The sequence below is a fragment of the Haliaeetus albicilla genome, chromosome 2 (assembly GCF_947461875.1).
Source record: "Haliaeetus albicilla chromosome 2, bHalAlb1.1, whole genome shotgun sequence".
NCBI lineage: Eukaryota > Metazoa > Chordata > Aves > Accipitriformes > Accipitridae > Haliaeetus > Haliaeetus albicilla.
In genome coordinates, this window is record NC_091484.1 from 15,887,442 (window position 1) to 15,910,541 (window position 23,100).

General features: G+C 47.2%; 1 protein-coding gene across 3 annotated transcripts in view; it reads left to right on the forward strand.

The window, feature by feature from the left end:
* TOX2 (TOX high mobility group box family member 2) overlaps window positions 1-22,872 on the forward strand; it is a 157,765-nt gene extending 134,893 nt beyond the window's left edge. For all 3 annotated transcript variants that reach the window (XM_069807357.1, XM_069807366.1, XM_069807371.1), the window contains exons 5-9: window positions 1,322-1,549; window positions 11,859-11,939; window positions 13,905-14,312; window positions 16,444-16,574; window positions 21,753-22,872. In XM_069807357.1, coding sequence (XP_069663458.1) covers window positions 1,322-1,549; window positions 11,859-11,939; window positions 13,905-14,312; window positions 16,444-16,574; window positions 21,753-21,789 — 885 coding nt within the window. In that variant the 3' untranslated portion in view covers window positions 21,790-22,872. The remainder of the gene's footprint in view (window positions 1-1,321; window positions 1,550-11,858; window positions 11,940-13,904; window positions 14,313-16,443; window positions 16,575-21,752) is intronic.
* Window positions 22,873-23,100: the final 228 nt, after the last annotated feature.

The window sequence follows — 23,100 nt, forward strand, 5'->3', positions numbered from 1 at the left end:
GGCAACTTTCTCAGTAGTATAATTAGCCCAGCAGAGCCGGGACTGCCGAAGTCAGGTAGTGGCCTAGCACTTGGTGCTTCAGCACTGTGGGTCTGCAGGCAGGGGTGCTGGCACCCATTTGCCCTTGAGGATGCAGAGATCCAGACTGCAGCAGCCAACTGGCAGCAAACGGTTTTATTGTCTGCCGTGTTTAACCTCTGGTGTATTTAGTTTTTCCTCCACTATAACATAAGCTTCCCTGTAGTGCGAGCTTTCACTGACCGTAGTTAATGCATTGAGAGCTTTGATGTATGTCCAAGTGCTTTCCAGGGGTCTTTTCCTTTGCACCCGGTCACACAGAGGATTCTGCAGTCCCATATATTCAACACGCTGCCCAGGGCGTCCTGGTGGAGGCTCAGCCATAGGATCTTCTTTCTGTGCTACCTTCACTGGAAGCATCGCTGTTTCCAGCCTTGCTGTTTCACTTCCCAGCGCAGTGGCAGTGTCTCCTGCTGAGCATCCACAAAGTCCAACTACTGTTGCCTGTGTCCTGCTCCCCTTGGTTCAACCACCCACAGGGCACCGAGCATGGATACCGCCAGACCTAGTCATCCTGCTGCACCCAGACCACCAGTTGTAAAGAGTGAGCGGTGCATGCAAAGCGTTTAATACATAAGATTAAAATAGTTTAATTTCTGGATAGGGGTACATAGCTGTTAGGAGGGGGTAACAAATTTTGGACAGCCCCTGCACGATGGCTAATGTGATGCCGATGCTGCTCGGTCAGTGCTTGCGACCCCCCTGCCTAGGGAGTGCGGAGGCTGAGCCACCGGCACACACATGAACGAGGAAAGTCAGAAGCAGCTTGCAAAGGGGCATTATTGAGCTGGAAATCAGAAGCCATGTGGAAGCTGAGTATGGAAAAATTTCATGGACTGCTAAAGGGATCTGGCTGGGAAGGAAGGCATTTGGAGAGGTCCCACAAGGACCAAGGAGTGAGTGAGCTTGTGATGCCAGGGAGGAGGAGGGGGAAGGGGGTTGTCTGAGGATGAGTGACTGGAAAGCCCCAGCTTTGGAGCAGGGACCACTGGAGCAGCAAGGGATGAACCCAAGCTGTGAACTGGGCTGTGAGGAGGCACCCAAGCTGGGCTCAGGCACCCACCAGCAGTTTGTGTAATGATCCTAGGGCCAAAGAGACACCCAGGGCTGCTGCACTCCTCACCACACTGGGAGCCCTCCTCTGCCCATGCCCTCTCTCGTGCCTTTTGCTAACAAGCTGTAGCAGGGACTCATATCAGATTACTCCCAGCCAACTGCTAAGGTTCATCTCTTGGTTTTGCAGGTTACTGGAGAGAAAAGACCATCAACAGACCTGGGCAAAAAGCCCAAAAGCCAAAAGAAGAAGAAAAAGAAGGATCCTAATGAGCCCCAAAAGCCGGTGTCAGCCTACGCCCTCTTTTTCAGAGACACGCAAGCAGCCATCAAAGGGCAAAACCCCAATGCTACTTTCGGAGACGTATCAAAAATTGTTGCATCAATGTGGGACAGTTTGGGAGAAGAACAAAAACAAGTGAGTTACTGATCTCTTTTTTTTTTTTTTTCTTTCAACTGTTGAAAGTGTTTTTCTGTGGTGCAGAGCGTCAGAGTCTCCCCAAGCACATTAGGAGCGCGGCCAGGGGCTTAAAAAGGCTGAAGTGTATGCACAGAAATGGAGGCTATTTTCAGGAGTGGTGCTGAAGTGCCCACTGCCACTCGAGGCCATGCTTGAGTGGTTTGCATGCCATGCTCTCAGCTCCAAGTCGGTGCAGCGGTGATGTGTCCTGGCCCTTGGACACCTCCTTGGGGTGCCCTGCATGCAGGTCTTTGCCACCCGCATGCCCCAAGGAGGGAGGGTCTGACCCATGTCGCAGGCAGAGCAGGAATGGGGCTGCAGAAGGATGCGCTAAGTTTGCTTTAGCTCTGCCCCTTTTTTAGAAAACTCTCAGTTGTTACATGGGGAAGAGCTAATTTTTATGACAACCAATTATTCTTGATAAGATTGTACTTGGCAAAAACATCAGTGGCCTTTCTCTGACATGGGGGTTTTACAGCCTTAGATGGGAGATGGGTTTGCATTTGCTTATTTACTTACAAGGAGTGATGGCAAACCAGCTAAAAACTATTAACTCTCTACATCGCTGGCCTCAAGTCTAATGTTAAGGCTTTAAAAGCTCAGGAAAGAGATGTCTGAAGCGGCCTCGCAGAGGAAACCTTCCTGCCCCAAAGCTGTCGACCACTTTCAGTCTGCTTCATACAGAGACTTCTAGGTTCTGCTTTAACTGTTTTGTGGATGCTGAGTCAGTTACAAAAGCATGTAATTGCTTGTTGCCTATTGAGAAAACCCCAGGGAACGCTTTCCGTAGCAAGTATGTCTTTTTATCAGGCAGAGCGAGATCTGACACTGTGTGTGATGTGTCTCTGAACCCAAACATGCGCTAACCGACAATCCCCTGTGAGCGGTGAGCCCTTCTCCTAGAGCCTGGCTGCCAGCGTCAGGCTGGCTCCGTCTCTCGCTGGGTGTCCACAGCCAGCATTTGAAGCAGCTACATTTGGAGAGGGAGCAGCAGGGAAGAAAAAAGTCATTTAAATGGAAGTCATGCTAGGATATAGCCTTGCCTTCCACCCCGCACCAAGTCAGGAATAAGAGCAAGGCATCTTCTGGGATGAAACCACTTTTGCTGATCCATCTGGAGTCTCCATACTGTGCAAAGTGTGACTTTGATGTTTTCATGATCTTCCCTTTTTTTCCTCTTTGGACGGATCACTGGGGGATCATGCAGGAATTTCTCGTGCTGAAGAAGGGAGGAAGATCCCCTCCTTGCGCAGCAGGTTGACCCCAGCCCTGCTGCCTCAGAAGTTGCAGGGCAGAGGCTGGATTTGGGCTATTGGTGCCAGGCGTGGGAGGTTCAGGAGCGTGGAAAAGCTTTTATGTCACCTCTTTCTCCTGCTTTCATCCCTCCCAACATCTCGGTCTGCCTCTCCCTTACTCCATCTGGTTACAAATATCTCTGTAGATTGGGCACTGAGCTTAGCTGTAAATGTGGTTTATATAATGGAAGTGCTGGTGTGACCCTGACTCAGCGCAGTGCAAATGCTCAGCTCTTAATTAACAGCAGGGATTAAACCAGTCCGTTTATCTTCCCTGCTAACTCTCCCTCCTTCTCTTTTATGAGATAGTAGCAGCCTTGCTGTCTCTTTACACACGCTTTCTAAGTGGCTCCATTTCTCCCTCTGTAATTGATTTAATTAAGTCATTTGTTCCTTGTCTGAATGCTTAAATATTAACTTCCTGGCTTTGTCTCCAGCTGTATACTTTTCTCCCACGACAGCTACCTCCCTGCCCAGGACTCCAGCTGGAGGGACGCTATTTATCTTTGGCTCTGGGACCGTATTGCTGGTTTGTGCAATGTGGCACGTTCACTCTTGAAGTGTTTGGCTGGAAGCGAATTTATTTAGTCCCTGTTTGCTTTCCTCTGCCAGCATCTCCAGTCAAGTTTGTTTAGATTCATAAGGCAATGCAATACAAAGGAAAAAAGGAAAAGAAAAAAATTAACATTAAAGACATTAACAAAATGTCTTTAATATGTGAAAACAAGTGCCTGGGCTGTCCCGCAGATCCTTTCTCCCAAGGACTGCAGGACATGATGCAAGCGTTCACGATGAAGGCAGGCAGCACATGCCAAGCGCTCTCTTGGCACGTCTCGGGATTTTGGACGCTGGCCAAAATCCTGCTGGGACCTGGGAGTCCAGGATGCCACGTGGCTGCACCGGGCCATGGTTCTGCACATAGCCAGGCAGGAGCATCATGCTCTGGGAAGGTGTGGAAAGGTGGAAAAGGGAAGTATTTCACCTGGTGCACTGCTCCTAGCTCTGCTGACAACAGTGGTTTTGAGTATCTTCATATCCTCACTGAAGAAAGCAGTGCAGAAGACAACCCAGGGAAAAGCCAACACAGCGATGGCAAAGTATGCAAGCAAGAGCCAAATCTGGATGTTCTTGCTCAGTTGTGACCAAGGTTTTAGCTAAAGAAAGCTTCCCCTCTTCCTGACATAAGAAAAGAGGGTGGATTTGAGGCCGTAGAATCTGATTTGGGGCTGGGCTGTGGTCCCAGATGTGGATCTCTTGCAGCTCCTGAGATGTTCAGGGTGGGGCTGGGGCATCACATCTCCAGAGGGCTGATGTGCAGACCCCAGCCCCACCATGCAGTTATCAAGTAGTCTTTCGCACCACTGTGGTTTCTGCTTCAGATGAAGTTTACAAACTGTATTTTGCATCTTCCAGTGGGCACAGTGTTTCCCCAGCCCTAGGTGTGTTTTGGTTCCTGCCTTGTGGGAAAACAGCAGGCAGAACAGGCGGGGAGCAACCAGGGAGGGGGTTCAAAGCAAGCTGGCCAATAAACCCAACCTCAGCCAGGGCATTTTGGACTCGTGATCCCCCACCACGTGTCAGCAGCCCCCAGCACGCGCCCCGCTGTGCCTGCAGGATTATCTCTCCATCCCTCCCAGCTCCATCGTGCACAGAGGAGTTATGCGGAGCATGGTGTAGCCACCGTGCCAGTGCCAAAGGGATAAAGAAACCCCGGTGCTGGTGGCTTGTTGCCATACTGCGGGTGCAACACAGCCAGTGCCTCGGGCTAGGAAGGGTGGTCCTGTGCCACCCCCCAGGCAGGCAGAGCCTCAGCCCCGCTCCAGCTGCGCTCGGCCCGGAGACGCTACGTGGAGCATTTCTGCAGGCAGAAATGAGACGCCACATCTTTGCCAGGTAGCTCAGGCTGGCACGCGGAGGGTTAATCCTCTGCCATTTGTGCTGCTAATGATTATATGCACCGTAATATCAAAGCTGTAGCTATTTATTTGCCATTGAGCAGGTGCTGCTGCTCCCACAAAGCAAATTTGCTTTCTCCTCCTGATGAAACAAGGAAAATAAAGGTTGCTCACGTCCCATTTCAGATATGGTTTTTTCCCTGTGCGCTAGCTGAAAGACAAACACCGAGCAGGAACCAGAATGCATATTATGCAAGAAACCATATAATCTAGGAGCATCTTTGATTTGGCTGCTGCTGTCACAGACATGTATTTCACAGAGAGGCTTCCCCCCCCCCCGCTTTCTTTTGTTCTTACTGGTTTATCATTTGTGCCTTTGTCATTTTGTTCCTTCTTCTTCTCTTCTCAGCCTCTTCACAATGAATCTTCATTTTCCCTCTGACACACTTGTATCTAAATTTCCTTATTTCCTGCCTTTTTTTATTTATATCTGTTGCCTGGTGATTTGATCATGCTGTGGAATACAGGATTAGCAATCTCCGTGTCCTTGGGTACTGCTCAAGGACACCTGTTCGGCAAAGCGCCGTTTTCTTCCTCATTTTAACCCCTTCCAGTGTGGCCATGCGTGCGTAACAGTAATAAATAACAATACCTTTAAATATCTCCAGCACTGCATTAGCAGGATGTTGTAATCTTCATTCTTCAACAGCTGGCGTGGCCCTTTCTAAGAAGCTTACATGGGAATCTGAAGAATGTGACTTGGGGGAAAAAAAATATTAATACATACTCTTTGAACTTTGCAAATAGTTTAGCAGCTGTTCCTGTAGAGATAGCTTAGACTTTGGTGGAGAGTGAAATGCTAATTCAGCCATTATCATCAAATGGGGTACCTGTCGTAGTAATCTGCCTGCAGCTCCAGGTCCCTGCTTGAGGCTCACAGAATCCCATGGCTTGGTGTTATTTTTTTTCATTAGCAGATATAGACCAGCATTTGCAGCGTTATCCAGTGAGGTTTAAAAGGGCTGCCTGATTTGACAGAAATTAGAAGAATTTGAGCACTAGATTGGACCAAACTCTGCTAATTCACTAGGAAGGATTTTTTCCCGGCAGGGTCGTAGTGCCCACAGCCTGGTCCCAGCTTGTGCCACCTGGCAGGGCTGCAGCCCCCTCCCCTCCTTCCATGGGACCACCGGCCCTGCTGTGGGCCATCTCAGCTCAAGAGCAGGTGACACCCAGCCCTGGGTGGCTGTCCTCTGTCAGGGGGATTTCATTTGGAGGATAAGCCTGGAAACTCTCTGGAGCATATTGAGAAGTCACCGGTGGGATTTGCTCTTCTCTGCCACCTTCCCATTGCCCACTGTATTTTGGGGGAAAAGGATGTTGGTTTGGAGGCTGGTGACGATGGAGCACGGGGAACACTGCCAAGCTGGCAGTTGCAGATGTCTCTGGAACCTGCTTCTTTTCATTTGGAAATCCAGCAACAAATTCAAAGCATTGAGTCAGTGTTTCCCTAGACCCTGGAAACTCCGAGCAGAGGCATCAAGAAGTTCCTGAGCAATCTGCTGAGTGAACCTCAGACTAAACCAGGGCTTCCCATCCTAAGTGAGCAGAAGCAAAGTCACACAAAATCAGCATTTCCAGTTGAGTTTTTGAGTCTGGGGACTCACTGGGGACACAAAGGTACCAGAGATGAGTTCTAGCTTGCGATAGCCTTGCTTCACCAGGACCAGTTCTGTAATGCTAAGTGACTCCATGGCCAAATGCATATGTGATTTTCTCATACAAATGCACAGCCTGGAGAATTACACAGCATTCACACTCCAGGGATAAATTACCCAGCAGAAAAATTACTCACTCAGCAGAAAAAAATAGATCACCCATCTAATCAGATCCATCTGCTCATTGAACCTGATACATTACCTGGTGACAGGACACTGTATATATGTGCAGTGGGACAGAGGCATCTCGGGCCAGCTGTAAAGCTGTATTATGGCAGAGCCATCACAGAGAGATCCCATGGGAACTGCATGGGGCAGGTGCTGTCTGGCAGTGTGGCCATCAAACCGCGCAATTCCAGCATCGTACAGAGCTGTCACTGGTGGAGCCACCACTAGTTGCAGTTTCCTGCTGCTGCCCCAAAGCCCTGGCAATGAGGGGCTGGAAGGGTCCAACCGATTGCCCTGGCCTGGAAGGAGGTTTTAGCATCTTCTCAGTGTCAAGGAAAGCAATGTACCAGAGAACGGTGAAAGCACCAAGCCCAAACAAGGTTTCAAGAGAGGTCTGGTGGAGACCAGGATAATGATAGGGAAGATGTGAAGGGTCAGAACTTCTCTTAGAAACAGCTCCAAGAGTGTGACTTCTCTTCTTGGAGAGCAAGATCAGAAGTGTGGAAGATGAATGTTGTGTGCTTTTCATTGGAGGTTAGGGGTTGGATTTGTCACCCTCCTCCTCTGTTTCATTTGGAGTCATCTGTGGGTTGTCCTGGGAGCACACTTGTGCCCTCACATGGAGTGATAGATGACTTGCAGCCAGGTGGCACCATGAAGTCAAGGCAGAGGAAAGCAGGAATCTTTCAGGATGCTTTAATCAATGGTAATTGCTACTTGATTATGAGTTTATCCATTAATTCTCCAAAGGACTGCTTCACAACACTGTATCTCCATGAGGGTAAAGGAGGAGCTCTCCTGAAACCATGCAAATAATTCCCATAGCCAGGGCCTTTTATGTAGGAGTACTTAGGGATGTCAGATGCTCAACTGCTCCCATGCCATAGGTGGGAGAGCCTGGGGGAATTGGAGCACCGTTTAACCAGCAACCTCGTGATGGGCATCATTGATGGGTGCCTCCCATGTCCAAGCTCGTTGACATCAGGACTTAGCAAGCCAGACTGTAGGTATTAGTCCGAAGGAGATGTGCTGAGATTTACACAGTAAACGTAGCTTGGGTTAGTTGGTTCTAATGGGGAGAGGGACAGAATAAGTCTTCCCCAAGAAGGGAGCAGGAGGGATACAGAGGAGGGTGCGAGGACGTGAGGAAGAGCTGGGAAGGAATAAGGATGATGTGGCCATGTTTGCTGTATGCATTTCTGATGGTTGTGTGGAGGCTGTATGCAAAGAGCGGGGTGATGTAGCAGACATCACCATGCAGGGAGGAAGTACTTTAGAGTCATCTTATGAATAAGCCATAAGTTATGATGATCCCAAGAGATATCTTGCAGGAAAGTGTATAATAGTTACAAGAAAAACCCTCCAGATTTACAAGCAGAATAAAATCCAAATTTATACATTTGGGGGGAAAAAAAAACTCAGCCATGGAATCATAGAAAGGAGAGCAAGGAGAGACTTAAGAGGTCAACCAGACCATACTGCTGCCTGAAGTCAGGATCATCTCTACTTAAGCCATTCTTGATGGATGTGTGCCTAATCTGTTCTTAAACCCTCAGTGGTGGAGATTACACATCTCCCCAGGCAATCTCTTCCCATGCTTAATTATCCTTACTGTTAGAAACGCTTTCCTCTTGCTTAGCCAACATTTCCCTTGTTACAATTTAAGCCTATTGCCTCTTTTCCTATCTGCAGTAGATGCAAAGGATCGTTCAGTGCCTCCTTTGCTGCATCGCATTTGGAGGCCATGGCTCCTCATGGTCTTCTTTTCTAGCTAAATAAATGGAGTCCTTCAGCTCTCCTCCTGGAGACCTTTGCTGCACTTTTCATCTCTTCTGTCCTGACGGTCTATCTCTTTTTTGAAGCAAAATGCCCCAAACTCCATCCATGATTACAGCAGAGACCTTTTCACTTGGGATCAGTGGACCCCTTGATTTTTTGGGGAGAGTTTGAGTTCTTTTCGTCACTCCCCAGGCTTGGGAAGCAGCATTTCTGCTAAAGCAGGCGGGACGGGATGCAGAGGTTACCGATAACAGCTCCGGCTGTCATTCAGTGCCTGCGCCACACAGAGCCGTTCGTGGGCGTCAGCAGGGTTTGGAATAATTGTCTTCTCTAATTAACTGGTTATCAAACAAGAACATTTCATTACGGTACAATTACTAGCTGCTTTGCTGAGACACAGAGGTGTCAGGATTATGATCCCAACATATGCTTCTTACAGCTCTGATTTTTTGTTTTCATAATCACTAACCATTTTGCTCCCCCCCCCCAACCCACCCACTCACTTAATGACTAATGAATCCTCCTGCTAACGAATAAGGAAAATAAATCAGCGGGCATGGCAGGTTAGAAAGAAAAACATGCAAAATGTTTTGAGAACCCTTAAATCTGATAAATTACTTTGAAATTAAAATCCCTGGGAGAAAATGGGATTTAATTAGAAAGTAACATGGTTTTGTCAATGTTTAAATTAAAATTTTAAAGGTTATAAATACTGCACTAGAGCTGCCTTTACACAGAGGATTCATGAGAAGTTTTGTTCAGATCCGCTCTTCCCACATCAGCACGGCGTTTCCCCAGTGGCAGGCTGTGGTTTTGCTGCTCAGTGTCCTCGACGGAGCACTGTGTGGGTGCAGAAAGCCCCCCGCATGCAGGGCAGGACTGCAGAAGTCCCAGCTGGATACCCTTAGGGACGGGTTTTTACAATGAGGGTGGTGAGACACTGGAAGAGATTGCCCCGAGAGGTTGTGGATGCCCCATCCCTGGAAGTGTTCAAGGCCAGGTTGGATGGGGCTTGGAGCAACCTGGTCTAGTGGAAGGTGTCCCTGCCCATGGCAGGGGGGTTAGACTGGATGGTCTTTGAAGGTCCTTTCCAACCCAAACCACTCTGTGAGTCTACGATCACAAACAAGATAATCCACCAGGAACATTCCAGAGCTGGAGAGAGCATCAGAGGAGCATCAGAGGAAACACCGCCTGGGCTTGCCCTCTTACCCTTCTCTGTAGCCCTGCTCGTGGCCAGAGCTGGAGCAAGGGCTGGCCCGAGCAGCACAGAGGCTCCTCCTCGGAGCAATCTCCCTCTCCCTTCGGGAGGACACGCTACTCGGCTGCCCCTTCCCAGTCCTGCTGCCTCAGACACCGCCCGGCAGCGCTTTCCAAATACAAGTGAGACACAGTGCCTGCTCACTGTCTAAAAAAGACAAGGACAGATGAAGAGTGAAAAAAAAAAGGGGTGTAGCAGAAAAAACAAGTGACGGGGATGAAGACAGGCACAGAATTTATTGGTTATTCATTTATTTGCATTTAGGTTAAGGAAGTCTCATTTACGTGCCATAAATTGCCACTACCCATAAATTGCAGGTTTTTCTCCAGACAAGTCTTCCTAATAATTGAATTTGTCTCCGCGTAGCTGTGAATACTTTGATTTCCCACTGTCCCAGATTTAAAAAAAAAAAAAAAAAACGCTCTTGGTATTTTGCTGTTACAGAGGGAAAAAAAAATGTTTTTAATACATCAGCACCCAGCTATGACCCCTGTTACAGTGGCCTAAGACACAGGAATTCATATTTCTTTGCTGTGCAGGCATCAGGTACTGCATTTAAGAGCATCTGTTAGCAGCAGAGCTGGTGGACACCCCATATTTCTGTTTTACAGTAAATGCCGTGGCAGTAGCACTGGTGCCACTGCAATGGGCTACGGACATAAGTGAGGTGAGGATTGTAGGAAAGGTAATAGCTTTTATTAGGGGAGCTGATACAGTTTGAAGAAATAGTTGCTTTTCACAGGCAAACTCTTCTTCAGGCTGACATTTTGAAATGTAATTTTGTTCTGAATGGAGCAAATATAATACTTCCTGAATACCATAAAGCCAAAGACAAACGTAGGAAAACGCTCCATTTCAGAAAATTACCATCTGAGACCTCCAGCGTGTCAAGTCAAAACTTTTCATTATGGGAGTCTCTCTGATTTAGCAATGAAAATAAGGTTTTCAATCCATTTTTAATAGAATTTATCTGTACTGATTTTAAACTGAAATTCAAGTAACTGGATAGTTTAACTGCTGGAAGGTTGTTTTCCCTTCGGAGGTCAGTGTTAGGAGGGAGTCTGGGGTGCTGCCATGGCTGTGGAAGTTTGCAGGGGAAAGGAGCTAAACATCCCCATTAGGCTTTGGCGTCTTGATTATTGAAAGCTGTCATTGTTTTTAAAGCAGAATTAAATGTATGCAAATCTGTTCTAATTGAAATCAACTTCCGCTGCGCCGCTTGAGGAGGGCTTTGAGTTTCCAGAAGAGGAGAGGGCTGATGGGTATTTTTCTTGCGAGTTTCTGCCTTTTTGCTGAAATTTTTATTCTGTTTTAAAATATTCTTCTTGCTTGCTCAGTTTAATCTGTTTAACCCCATAGGGACCCACGCTGCTTGAAACAGGCTGGATTACGCCATTATTTTTACATATGTGGAGGACCAAACTCTGGGCAGAAAGGGTACCAGCACTGTGAAATGATCATGAAGCATGTCTCATTACAGGGGAGGGATGGAAGAATAAACACTAATTCACTCTTACAAAGCTTTATTATTTTTTTTCTTAGGGTAGCAAACTCTTCTGATACTTGCTATTTCCCTGCAAGCCCCAGCTCCCCAAGTCATAAGATTAGACAAAAACCTCAGCTTTTATATGATGAGAAAGCACTTCCCAGCTGTCAGGACTGCAAGAAAGAGCTGGAGTTTTGAGCTCTAAAGGCTTAATAATGGGAAAGCCAAGAAAATGAATGAGGAGTTTAGGATTCCTGAATGTCTTACCATTTTTTAAGCTAGTCCTGTCATTTTGGCTCTTGTCATGCTCTTCTAAGAGCCTGGATCGCACTCTCCCCTGGTTCTGTCGGGAAGTGATTTCATTGGGTTCACCCTGTGAAATCAGGCTATGTCTCTTACAGCAGTGTGCATAAATATCTGCCTAGGCATGCAGACCGCTCTGGCCTGCAATGCCTCCAAAAATCCCAGCGTGGTCCAATCCAGGAGCTTTATTTGCTTGGTTTGGGGTAAACTCCTCTCCAGCAGAAATGAGTTTTTCGTGCACACATGCATGCAGGTATGGCCTCAGCAGAGGTTGGGGTCCCATTGAGCAGGCAGGGCGCAGCTGAGCCCAGCAGCACCCTATTCTACTTTATTAATTATTATCCATTGCTTGGTCCTTTCAGGCATACAAGAGGAAAACAGAAGCCGCGAAGAAGGAGTACCTGAAAGCCCTGGCAGCTTACCGGGCCAGCCTCGTCTCCAAGGTACGGCCTGCCCTTGCACCGTCGTTGGTCGTGGCAATGCTAATTTAGTTGCAACTCATGGGACATTCCCAGGAGGAGCAAGTTTATAAGAAATACAGTGTAATCGTGCTATTGGAACTGATAGCGGTGTTAGCCACCTTCCCGAGGAGCTAAAAGAAATGCTCTGCAGCATGGTTAGGGCAGGCGCCAGGCTGCCTTCTGCCTTTAGCACCCTGAAACGAGACCTTGCTTTGGGTCGCCTTCATCAGCAGGTGTCACAGCAGGCGATGGGTGTCCCTGCTCAGGGATGAAGGGGTCCCTGCTGCCTGTCCCCTCTGCTAGTGGCTGTTCCTTACCCGGCTCTCGGGGTGTGAGTGCAGCAAACGAGGGAGCGCCGGCAAGGGCAGGAGGACGAGGCTCACCGTGGGTGACACCAGGGACTGGCCCTGGGGAAGGTGACACCCCAGCCCTGGGCTCACTGGCCAGCACTGGGCAACAGCCAGGTGCCAGCATCCTGCCTGCACCCTGGTCTGGGCACTTGGGCTGTTCCGTCTGCTCGGGACCCTGGATCCTGTTCCTCCCATGCATGTTCAGCTGAGAGCAGGGCTTTTAGGGAGTAAGATCCATAACTGGGGGTTGATGGGTATGTGAGCACATATGTGCTTAATGCCCTCCTGTCAGGCAAAACCCAGAGAGCCCATTTTGGTGCCTAATAGTGAACTTCCAGGGGATTTCAGGTTCATGCAGGAACTCCCGGTGCTGTGAGGCTGCACCTGGGGCGGCGATCATGGGCCAAGTGCCTGCCCATCCCAATCCTCCAAACATGGATGCCCATCCCAGGGGACCTTGCACCTTGTCCTCCTCCATGCCTTCAGAGAGGGGACACGGGCATTAGTTGCCTGTGAATTTGGGGTGGCTCCTGCGGAGCTCGTAGGCTTGCTGACTCAGGGGGATGTGCTGCCCTTGGGCTGTGAGTATGTATATCAGGTTGTTTTTTCCCTTCAAAGCTTCTCCTCAGTACTATACCACACCCTCAGTACTTAATCATTGCATTCAGCTGCTGTGGGAAATAATGGGATGTCCCAAATCAACCATCACCTGCAGGATCCATGTGATTGTAGTGGTGGACCAGAAAGGCTTAAAGCCCCTGTACAGACATGAGCACCACTAGTTGTGTTAACTGGTAAACAGAACAGCAGCAAGGACAGAAAAAGGAAATGGAAAGGACTGTTTGGGGGTTTAAAAGCTCTTCTTGGTCCCTCTGGAAACCTCTGAGGATCTTGCCTTGAATGTGACTAGCAGCAGTGTGGGGCCAGTAGCATGGAAGGCATGGAGTCACCGCGCTCCGTGATTTCATTTTTTTCCAGTTTCTCCAATGACCAATTCTTTGCAGAAGAGCAACTTTGTTTTGAGTAAAACAGCACAGTGTGATCCTGGCTGCCGAGTGAGAAAGGATCTGGAGTATCATTACAGAGCCCATCGCAGGACAAAAACCTCATTGTCCAAGCCAGAAAATGTCCTGTTGTTCTTCTCTTTTTCCTGCAGAAATGAGGCCACCATTGCCCTGTGCATTATAGACCCCACCAGGGCTGCAGGAATGCACAAGATTAGGAAAGCAGAGTTTTTACAGTCCCATTCATTCTCTATTGGAAGGAAAAGTGATTTCGTCACCCACCTAAGTGGACATAAGAAGTGAGCTGCAGGCGGGCAGTTTGCCGCCATGCCAGTTAATGGCCCTCCGGTGCTCCAGGCTCTGCCGAAGGGACAGTTGAGTTACTGGACTTTAGTTTCCCAGATGTGGATACTGCACCCAGCCTGCGGTCACCCAGCGAGCCCCAGGGCTGGAAGTGGATGTGCTGGCTGGGAGGAATAGAGCAGGAGCCATGGGCAGTCCGGGTAGCTTGGTTGGATGGACAGATGTCTTGGGATACATAATGATGTTGCCTCCCTTCCTTCCTCATCACCTTCCATTCTGTTTTCCCACAGAGCTCTGCCGACCAGGGGGAGACGAAAAGTGCCCAGAGCAATCCACCTTCCAAAATAATCCCCCCCAAGCAGCCCATGTACCCGATGCCGCCGCAGGCTTCCTCGCCCTACCCTGGCCTGGGCTCGTTCCTGTCCCCATCGGACCTGCAGAATTACCGTGGCCACCCCCACCCCGGCCTCTCCCGGACCCTCACCTCTAAACCCATGCTGCCCAGCATCAGTGCCTCCCCGCCACCCTCCTTCCAGATCAGCCCCCCCCTCCACCAACAGCTCTCCTTGCACCACCCGCAGAGCTCCCTCCTCAGCCAGCCCCTCAGCATGCAGCAGGTCCCCCAGCAGCCCCTCCTGTCCCCCCCCATGGCACTACAGGTACAGCCCCCCATGAACGCCTCGCCTCCTGGGCAGCAGGTAGGTTCTCGGAGGGAGAGAGGATTTGCAGCATGAACCGCACCGTTTCCCCTCTTCCTGTTAGGTCTGTTGGTTTCTGGATGGTTTGGGGATGTTGAGTGTCGATGTTGTCCCCAAGGGAGTCTTCTCCTGGCTCCATCAGCTTGCACATCTCATAGTTTGGGGGTGACGTTTTCAAGACTGTTGAGCTGGGAGCACGAGCACCCCTGCAAATGGGGCAGATTTGTGCAAGTGGAGCAATGAAGGCTCTTTCAGTGGAGGAAGCTGCAGGAACTGGGGACGCCCCTGGTAAAAGCTCCTTGTGCACATGGTCCCCCAGCCTTGTCTGGGGGGGGTTGCTGGTGGTCATCTTAAACAATGAGTTGGATAGTCAGTGAGAAACCCCTCTCGTGATATTGCTTGAGAGAAGGAGGGGCTGGAAGGGCATGGGATAATAGCAGGGATCCAGGGGGGTTGCGAGGAGGAGGAGAAAAAGGATAGAGGAAATGTCACAAACAAAAATTTAAAATCAATATTTTTCAAAACAACTGCCTGGCAATAGCAGGAAATCACTTTTGTGGCAGAGAGCCGAGAGCATGCAATGTGTGCTTGCATGTATGTGTATACTAACAGCATAGCAGCGAAGCAAATCCTATAGACCAGTGCTATGAAAGTGTAAAACCTGCTGAAGCAAACCATGCTTAGCCATGCCCAGCTCAGCCCAGCAGCCCACGCTTGGGGAGCCAGCCTGCAGGGTCAAAGTCTCTCCTCTTTAAACCTGCTATTGAGAAAATGTATGTGGAGGAAAAATTGGCTATAGCAAAAACCATTTCCTATACCTTGTAGAGAACTTGCCAGTGTATGAAGGAGGAGACGAGTGGTTTCCAGAGTTTCTCCATCTGGAATACGAACTGGACAAACTATTCACAGTGGAGGACATATGCTCTGAATTCACAGCTGCTACCATTTATTTAATGATACTTTTAACTGCAATATTCACCCAGCTGGCTGAATAATTTGTGTTTCACATGTTTACTAGCTATCTATCACAAAATTCATACAGTACTTTAGCAATGAACAAAGCTTTCTTTCCCATAATGTGACCTATTCAGTTTGGGGCTAACTCTGAGGAAACAGAAATTGTTAATTTAGGAACAGATATTGCAGTGGAAGAAAACCAAAGGAGAGCAGGGATGTAGAAGCGCAGTTATACCTGACCATAATAAAAGACAGCACATGTGGGAAGGTTAGATCCTTAATCAGATTTTAATTTCCAAACTGCTCAGGGTGTTCCAAGTAACTTCTCCAGCAAGGTGATGGAGCTTTAGATCTACATAAGCAAAAGTGGCTTCTGTAATGCGGTGATAGCCTCTATCCAGAAATAATCATAAAAGGGGATCCTCATAATCACTTTAAATGGGGTAGTTGTTGGTAAGGCCAGCATTTTGTGAAGCTTCATTCCAGATAAATTTGTGAATAAAAAATAAAAAGTAAAAAAAATATACCCCACACTGCCCTAATCTGGATATTTTGGAGAAAATCATGTTGTTGATCAGGTAACTACCATGGCTGTTGTTTATATACATTGCCTAATGTTACCTAATTAAGCCAATCCCCAAAAATCAGGAAAGCTAATCAGCTTTCAGATAAAACAGTCCCACAGCATCCTTGTTAAATTGCTAGCGGTGACAGCTGATGGAGAGAGCATTGCTTGTGTGGATGTTCCTTACCTTGTTACTGTACATTATGACAGGCTAACGCATTACTGCAGAGGGGGCTGCACCTGAAGTGGAAAAATGGTTTTGATTGCCAGACTGCTGATGCAAAGGCTTTCATGGCTGCATGTCTTCCACAGCCATTCACCACCCCCTGAGAAGGGAGGTCCTGAAAAACAAGACGGGGAAAGAGGGATGTAAAACAGATGTTGCTGCATTGACACCTGCTTGCAACAACTCGCATTCTGCAAGGCCCCACTGCGGTAGCTTCAGGTCCTGGGCTTGGACCCACTGCTGTCCCTGGGGCTCCCCCTGCGCTCTGCACTGCAGCGTTTTTGGGGCAATGCATGTAAATGTTTTTATGCAATATTATTAGATCTGAGGTTTCTCCTGCTGTGTATACTCCTGTAACCCTTCCTTTCCTTTCCACCCTGCAGGACTTCTCACATATTTCATCTGAGTTTCAAAACAGTGTTGGACCTCGTTCTCCTGGTGCATCAAACCCTCCAGGAAGCACTGAGTGGGACAACGACTACCCCAGCAGAGAGTGTGGGATTAACCACTGCAGGCCAGTAGACAAAATAGCCCATTGTTGATGCACTTGCTATTATCTGAACAGTGACGGTGTACAACAGCTGAGAATCTGCCCTAAAATGTACAGCAAGCTGGTAGGCTAATTACGGTCAATGAAGTTCAAGGTTTCCTCTTCCCTGTAGGCTCACTGAAGTAATGCTATGGAAGCAGGTAGCTTAAAAAATCACAGATAAATTCTTCACTGGGCATGAAGAGGTTTCCTTTTTTTGTGTTTCTATCCCATTACCAATGGAGGAGTTGGACACGTTTCCTTCTAGAGCAGGCCAGAGAAGCCCAGTCTCCCAAGCAGAGTCACTGGAGGTTTGAAGGTGGCCATGTCCATAAGCAATGTCCTTCTGTTCCTAAAGGGATTGCTCTTATTGCTGAGGCCACAACCTCCCATAGTTGTCTCTAGCAGTGGGTCTCTTATCAGTCCTGGGGTTTCACCACAATAGTGTACAAAGCCTCATCCTCCCAAGAGCCACATGATGCTCCAGTTCTCTGCACCTTGCAGGAAAAGGCCACAGACATCTGCACAGATCTTCCCCCTTATGGCCTACAAGCTCTGGCATGAACATCCCAACGTGAAGGTCCCCTCAGTGCTGCTTGAATTCCCCAATAAATAAAAACATCAGGATAATCTCAAAGCTGGGGAACAGGGAGAGTGTGAAAAACATTTCCAACCTCTGCCTAATCCACTGCTTTTGGCTTAGCAATAATAGTTTGGAGACTGCTATTGTGCTCTGTAAAGCAGACACGTGGCGTGCTGGGAAAGCAGGTAGGGAAGGAGGCTTGGTAGCTTCTGAGTATTGTTTGATTTGCTTGGAGTACTGGAACAGAATGCTTTCACTGGAGATAATAGCAAGCTCCCAGCCTTTTCAGAGAACAGCTCCCATCTGTGCCAGCAGTGCACTTACAATTGCTGGGCTGGGCACAGACCGTACAGACATTTATTTCTTTCAGAGAAATAAATAACTTGCTGAACCATTAGAATATCGTGGCCATCTGCCTGTCTGGGGGGGCTCAGCTACGTGGACTGGTCTGGACTCTGCCAGCGACCTTCGTGTGGTCCTTCCTGAAGTCCCTGCAGACAACTTGAAAGAAGGAACCTTTTTGGGACTTGATAAAAGTCACTTTAGATGCTGTGGCCAAAATGCTAAAGATGCTTGGAGGGTTACGGCACGTGGATCCCAAATTCCAGAGGTGCTGAGCAGAGGCAGCTCCCACAGAAATTAGCCCCCCTAGCAATAAGCATCGCTACTTAGGGGATCACCTGGGAAAACACTTGATTCCCTCTGCAAATCCCACTGCCGGGGCCCCATGCAGAAAACTCAGGGCACTCTAGAAATGGGTGAAATGCTCCCGTAGTAGTCAGGATTGAGTTTTGTGTTGCTAAAACAAGCTCTGTGACATCTGGTTGCAGTGCTGTGTTGTAAGCAGAGGGCCCATGCAATTCATGATCAAAGCTCATGCATTTCATGCCTTTGTCACAGCAGAATATCGAATTTCATGGGTTTATCGCAGCTTCCTGGAAAAAAAAAATCATTCTAAAACCAGACAGATTATGCAGAGACTTGCAGATAATTATTAGAGTAGATTATAGCAATGAACTCAGATGGATATAGATCAGTACTGCAGAGAGTGCTTAGTGCACTGAAAAATGTCATAGTCTCTGTTAAGGAAGGAGCTCATCTCCCGTGACTAGAGACACACGAGCTGCTGGCAGCCCAGCTCCCAAAGCTGGCTTGTTCACATTTTATTGTAAAGCCTGGTGCGTCAGCAGTGCCATCACCTCCTGCTCCTGTTAGCCCCTGGTATTTGCTGCCTAAGTGCATGCTCTGCATTGCTTCTAGTGTCCACACACATTTGTAGGACTGCAGCCCCAATGTGTCTCAAGGTTAGGCTCATGTTGAGAAAAGAGATGATCTGGTTCTCATCATCTTCCTGTCTGTACTTCTTTCTCCAATGTACTTTGCACTAATTTGCAAGCGACTTTCAAAGTTACCCTTGGGCTCCTCCATGGCGCCTTGCCATGAGCTGGGCGTGAGGGTGCAGGGTGAGCTGTGTGCCTGAAAAGCCCCAGCAATCAGCTGGACTTAGGCAAAGCAGTGATAAAGGGAAGGCAGATCTTGTTGGGTTTGATTCATCGGTGCAGTTTTAAGTATAATCGGGAAGTCTCTGGATCATGTAATTGCCCATTTCAACCTCAAAAACTGCATTCAGCTTAATTGCAATTAAAGCAGCACTCTGAGGAGCAAAATCAGCAACCAGCTGGAAAGAAAAAGGATTATTTTCCGTTGTGATGTGGCTCAGCTGTAGAGTCCCAGATTCCTGAAAGAGAGGATTGTACCAACCTGCCCAGCACACAGGCAGTCCTGTCTTGCTCTCCAGGTTAGGATTTTTATTTCATGTCTGACCTTGATATTTCTTTAGCTTCCAAGATGTGTTGGCACTGGGTTAGCTGGGGTAAAAAGCTCCCAATCCTGCATTTTCTTTTGTGTTTGTCATCCAGACAACTTCTGAAAAACTAACAAGGTTGTCTTTCTCTCTGTCCTTCTCCATCTAATAAGGGAACTACTGTAGGGTTTAGGTTTTTTTCCCCAGCCTATCAGTGCTAGTTAAAATGCCATTAAATGACACTTCTTCCCTTATGGCCCTCAAATTCTAGGATCCTGTGATCAGACACTCCTTAATTCATAAATCAGCCATGTTAGAGAGAGAGTTTTTAATGTTTCTTAGCTCATGCTCTCCCCATTCTTAATGGTTTTGTGCTTACTGACTTCCATCCAATTTTCCTAGCTCTTTCTGGGCTTAAGCCCAAGCTGTCCTAGATTGCTAGCAAAGACACGGGTAGCATTTCTCAGTTCCTGCTTAGTATATGACTATCACTTCCCACAAGCAACTGCAGCATACAATTTTACTGCTTTTTGCCATCATATCACAAACTACTTATATAGTCCACTGCCTCCCTCACCTGAGCCTTATTCTCACACTTGCTCTTTCCCAGGCACCCACCAAATACCTGTGTTTTGCAATGACTTGCTCCAAGGGAACTAGCTCACCTGTATCAAGGGTGCAGCTTGGTTTACAATCACTTGCAAATCTTTCTTAATTCCTCAAGACACCTCACTTGTTTTTTCTGCCCTGTCTTCTGATGACAACTCTTTCCATAACAAAGCTGTCTTCAGGGTTTCATTTGCATTTGTCTCCTAGCATTTAGGTATTTTGGCGACAACACTGAACTGGGTTCATTTTTCTATGTCCTTCCTCTCATTTGCAAGGCACAGATTAGGTTCTTTTTGGTACCATCATTTAGTAACTTTTCTCCCCTCTTCCCGCTCTCCTTTGGGATAAAAGATGGGATGCCCTCAGTTATGCCTTGTCCAGACACACAAAACCCTGTACAGCCACTTCATCCGGACTCTTAAAACCTCGCTAATTCCTGTTGATGATGAAGTGATCCTCTCCAAATGGGGGAATTTTCCAAATCAGAACCTAAATGAGCAAACACTGTAAAAAAGGCAAGGATAAACCATCACAAATGCACTTAGTTTGGATTCAATTATTTATGGTAATACTTTGTAATGAACTGAGAAATGTTCTGTAGCATACTTTGTAAAATTAATGAAGTTTTAGTACTGGAATATCTCACTGCTGTTCAGTGGCATTAAGTCTTTGCTGAGTGCAATAGGGAAGACTCTGCATTTTAAATGCAGATTATAAAATGTGGAGATTAACAAAGTGTGGACTCTTCCACACTCTATCAGAAGACAGTTCTATCAACAACAGCATTACCTTGCTGTCTGCTATTTCACTATTATTCCACTCCTATGCATGCACACACTGGAATCTCCCAAAGCTTTGTAATGTTCTTGACCACCTTTTAAGGCCAAGATATCTTTATGGAGCTAATGATGTTTCCACCAGGTCTGTGTAGATGATAAAACCCATTAAAATGCCTGGATTTCAGAGCAAAACCCACATAGGACATCAGCCAGGGGAGAGGGATGTCAGCCACTCCTCTCTCTACTATGTCCTGAAAAAAAGAGCATCTGGGCTCCCTCGTAGGACACTGCTTATGGCAAGTTAAAAAAGTGCCAACCAGCCCACATGGAGGGTTGAAGCACCAGGTACTACAGGCAGGGAAGGGAGCAGTGATACCTGTCTATACACCTCACTGTTGAGCTGTCAGCACGCCGGGTGTCTCAGTGGTGTAAGCTGGCTTCCCTCTCCAGGACTCACCTGGATCTCTTGAAATCAAAGTCATTGCTTCACTAGTGTGATCAATTCAAGATCTGGTGGGCCAGGGATGTGCAGAGCACACAGCCTGGCTGCTGTCCCACCAGCCCTCCTCCATAGCCTCCTGCGAGTAAGGCAGCACCGCAGTCTTCCTTGGGTTCCTTGTACCTCCTGCTGTCTTCATCAGACCCACAGGAAAGACAGGCTAATCCTGCTGTCTCAAAGACTGTTTTCCCCCCACTTCCTGTTTATTAATTTTTCTAGTTGTCCTTATTTTGGGAGAGGAGGAGAGCGGCATCAAGCAGATGGTGTCTCCTGCTCCCATGCTCTTCAGCCATGAAATATATATAAATCCTCCTGGACACACACAAACATCTTCAGGCATAAGCCCCTCAATCATATTTTTGAGACCCACTACTCCTTATGTAGTGTCAGAGTTATACATTTTATCCAAAAGCAAGTGTACATTTTCTAAATCTCCATGGCTTAGCCTAAGTACAGTGTGTGATGAAGAAGGGAGCCGGTGGCCGAGGAGCAGATTCCAGGCACAGCACTCCATGGCACCACGGTGGAGCTGGTACCAGCATCGTGCCGGTGTGCTCTGCAGGGAAATCCAGAGTTGGCCCTCCCCTGCAGCGCCAGCAAGAGCAAAAATTAAGCCACAGGAAGGAATTTGTGTTTTAGCCCTTATTGTTGAAATTGTAAAATTGCACCAGGCTCTTACTCTCAAGTGCCTTCTGTGTGGTTCATCTCAGCACACCTGTCCCTCGGTGCAGACCACTTTACGTTTTGCATTATGGAGTGCCATAAAAACCATGGCATGGCTGAAAACGGGTGTGTGACCATGTGTGCCAATGCTAATTTCAGCTCCCCCAGGTGACTTCCCGGCTGTTTCCTTGCCTGTCTCACCTGCTGCCTCTCGTTTCTCTTACAGCATGCTGCCAAGGGACAAGGCACTCTACCTCACCTAAAACTCAACATCTCTTTTCAAGGAGGCTCAGACGAAGGACACTTGAGAGGGTCTATCTTACAGACTACCCGGAGAGGCACCGAGCAAGTCGTATGGACGAGAGAGCTACCACTGCACCTCGTCGCTGGCTTTGTTTCCAGGCTCTAAGAGCAGTTTTCTTTTATTATTTTTGAACTCTAAAGTCTACTTTCTGTGGAAGCCCAAAACCTCATAAATCATGAAGAACAAAAAAAATAAAAAAAATAAAAAAATAAATAAACACAAAACCAACAAAAAAATTAAACTAAGGACACCATTTTTCTGCTTGCCATCAGCTTAGCTACAGACTACTTTCCTAGTGAACTGCTTTTAGATGCAGCATAGGCCCAGGTCTGGTGTCCTACAGCATTAGGCCAGCTCAGTAGGAGGATGCACTCTTTTGACTTGCTAACAGCACTAAACTTTGTGCAAGAAAATGTGAAGTTTGTGTGAATATTGTACATGCAAAGGCCTTGGATGTCTGGCGAAAAAAATACAAAAATAAATAAAAACTATTGCTAGGTAGGTGGGGGGAGAGAGCAGAAGGCAAAATACAACAGGAGAAATGTGAAAAAGATCATGAAAATATAATTTGTTGGATAGTTGTAAGTAGTTTACTAAGTGTTTTAGAGCTGTGCTAAAGACATCTTTAAGATTTTTTTGTGAAAAAAATTAGTAGTTTACTTTATAGTAAAAGCATTTTATATTAATTGTAGCACATTTTTTAGTTATACATAGAAGGGAGATGTGTATAAAAAACCAACAAAAAAAGCCTGCCAAACTTGTTTCTATTATTTGTACAGCAAGAAATGGACAATTTATATCCATGTTGTATGGCATTATTATATTTTTTCTGCCATATGTCCATCTATTTAAAAATTGCTGACAATGATTTTTGTCTATTTATGAAAAATTAGAGACCATAATTACAGTTTCTCATAAGGTGCATTTTTGGGTTTTTTTATTTTTTATTTTGTTTGACAGTGCTGCTTTTGCAGCACCTGGCACATTCAGTTCACAATGCTTATCTTACCTTTCTTTATAATAAAACATATGAAAAGTAGAATGGAACTGGTCTCTCCTTATTCGGGGGGCACACCCTGGAAAGGTCCTGGCCAGCAAGGTCTCTGCCTTGTCCTTGTCCTTCTAAGCTTTCCCATCCCTCGCTCCTCTCCCATCACATTCTCACTTGCTTTCTCTTTCTCCCCCCTTGCTCTGGACCAATACTACTTAATTAAATATATCTGCGACCACCCCAGCAATGAAAGCTATCACTGAGCAATGGCAGACAGGC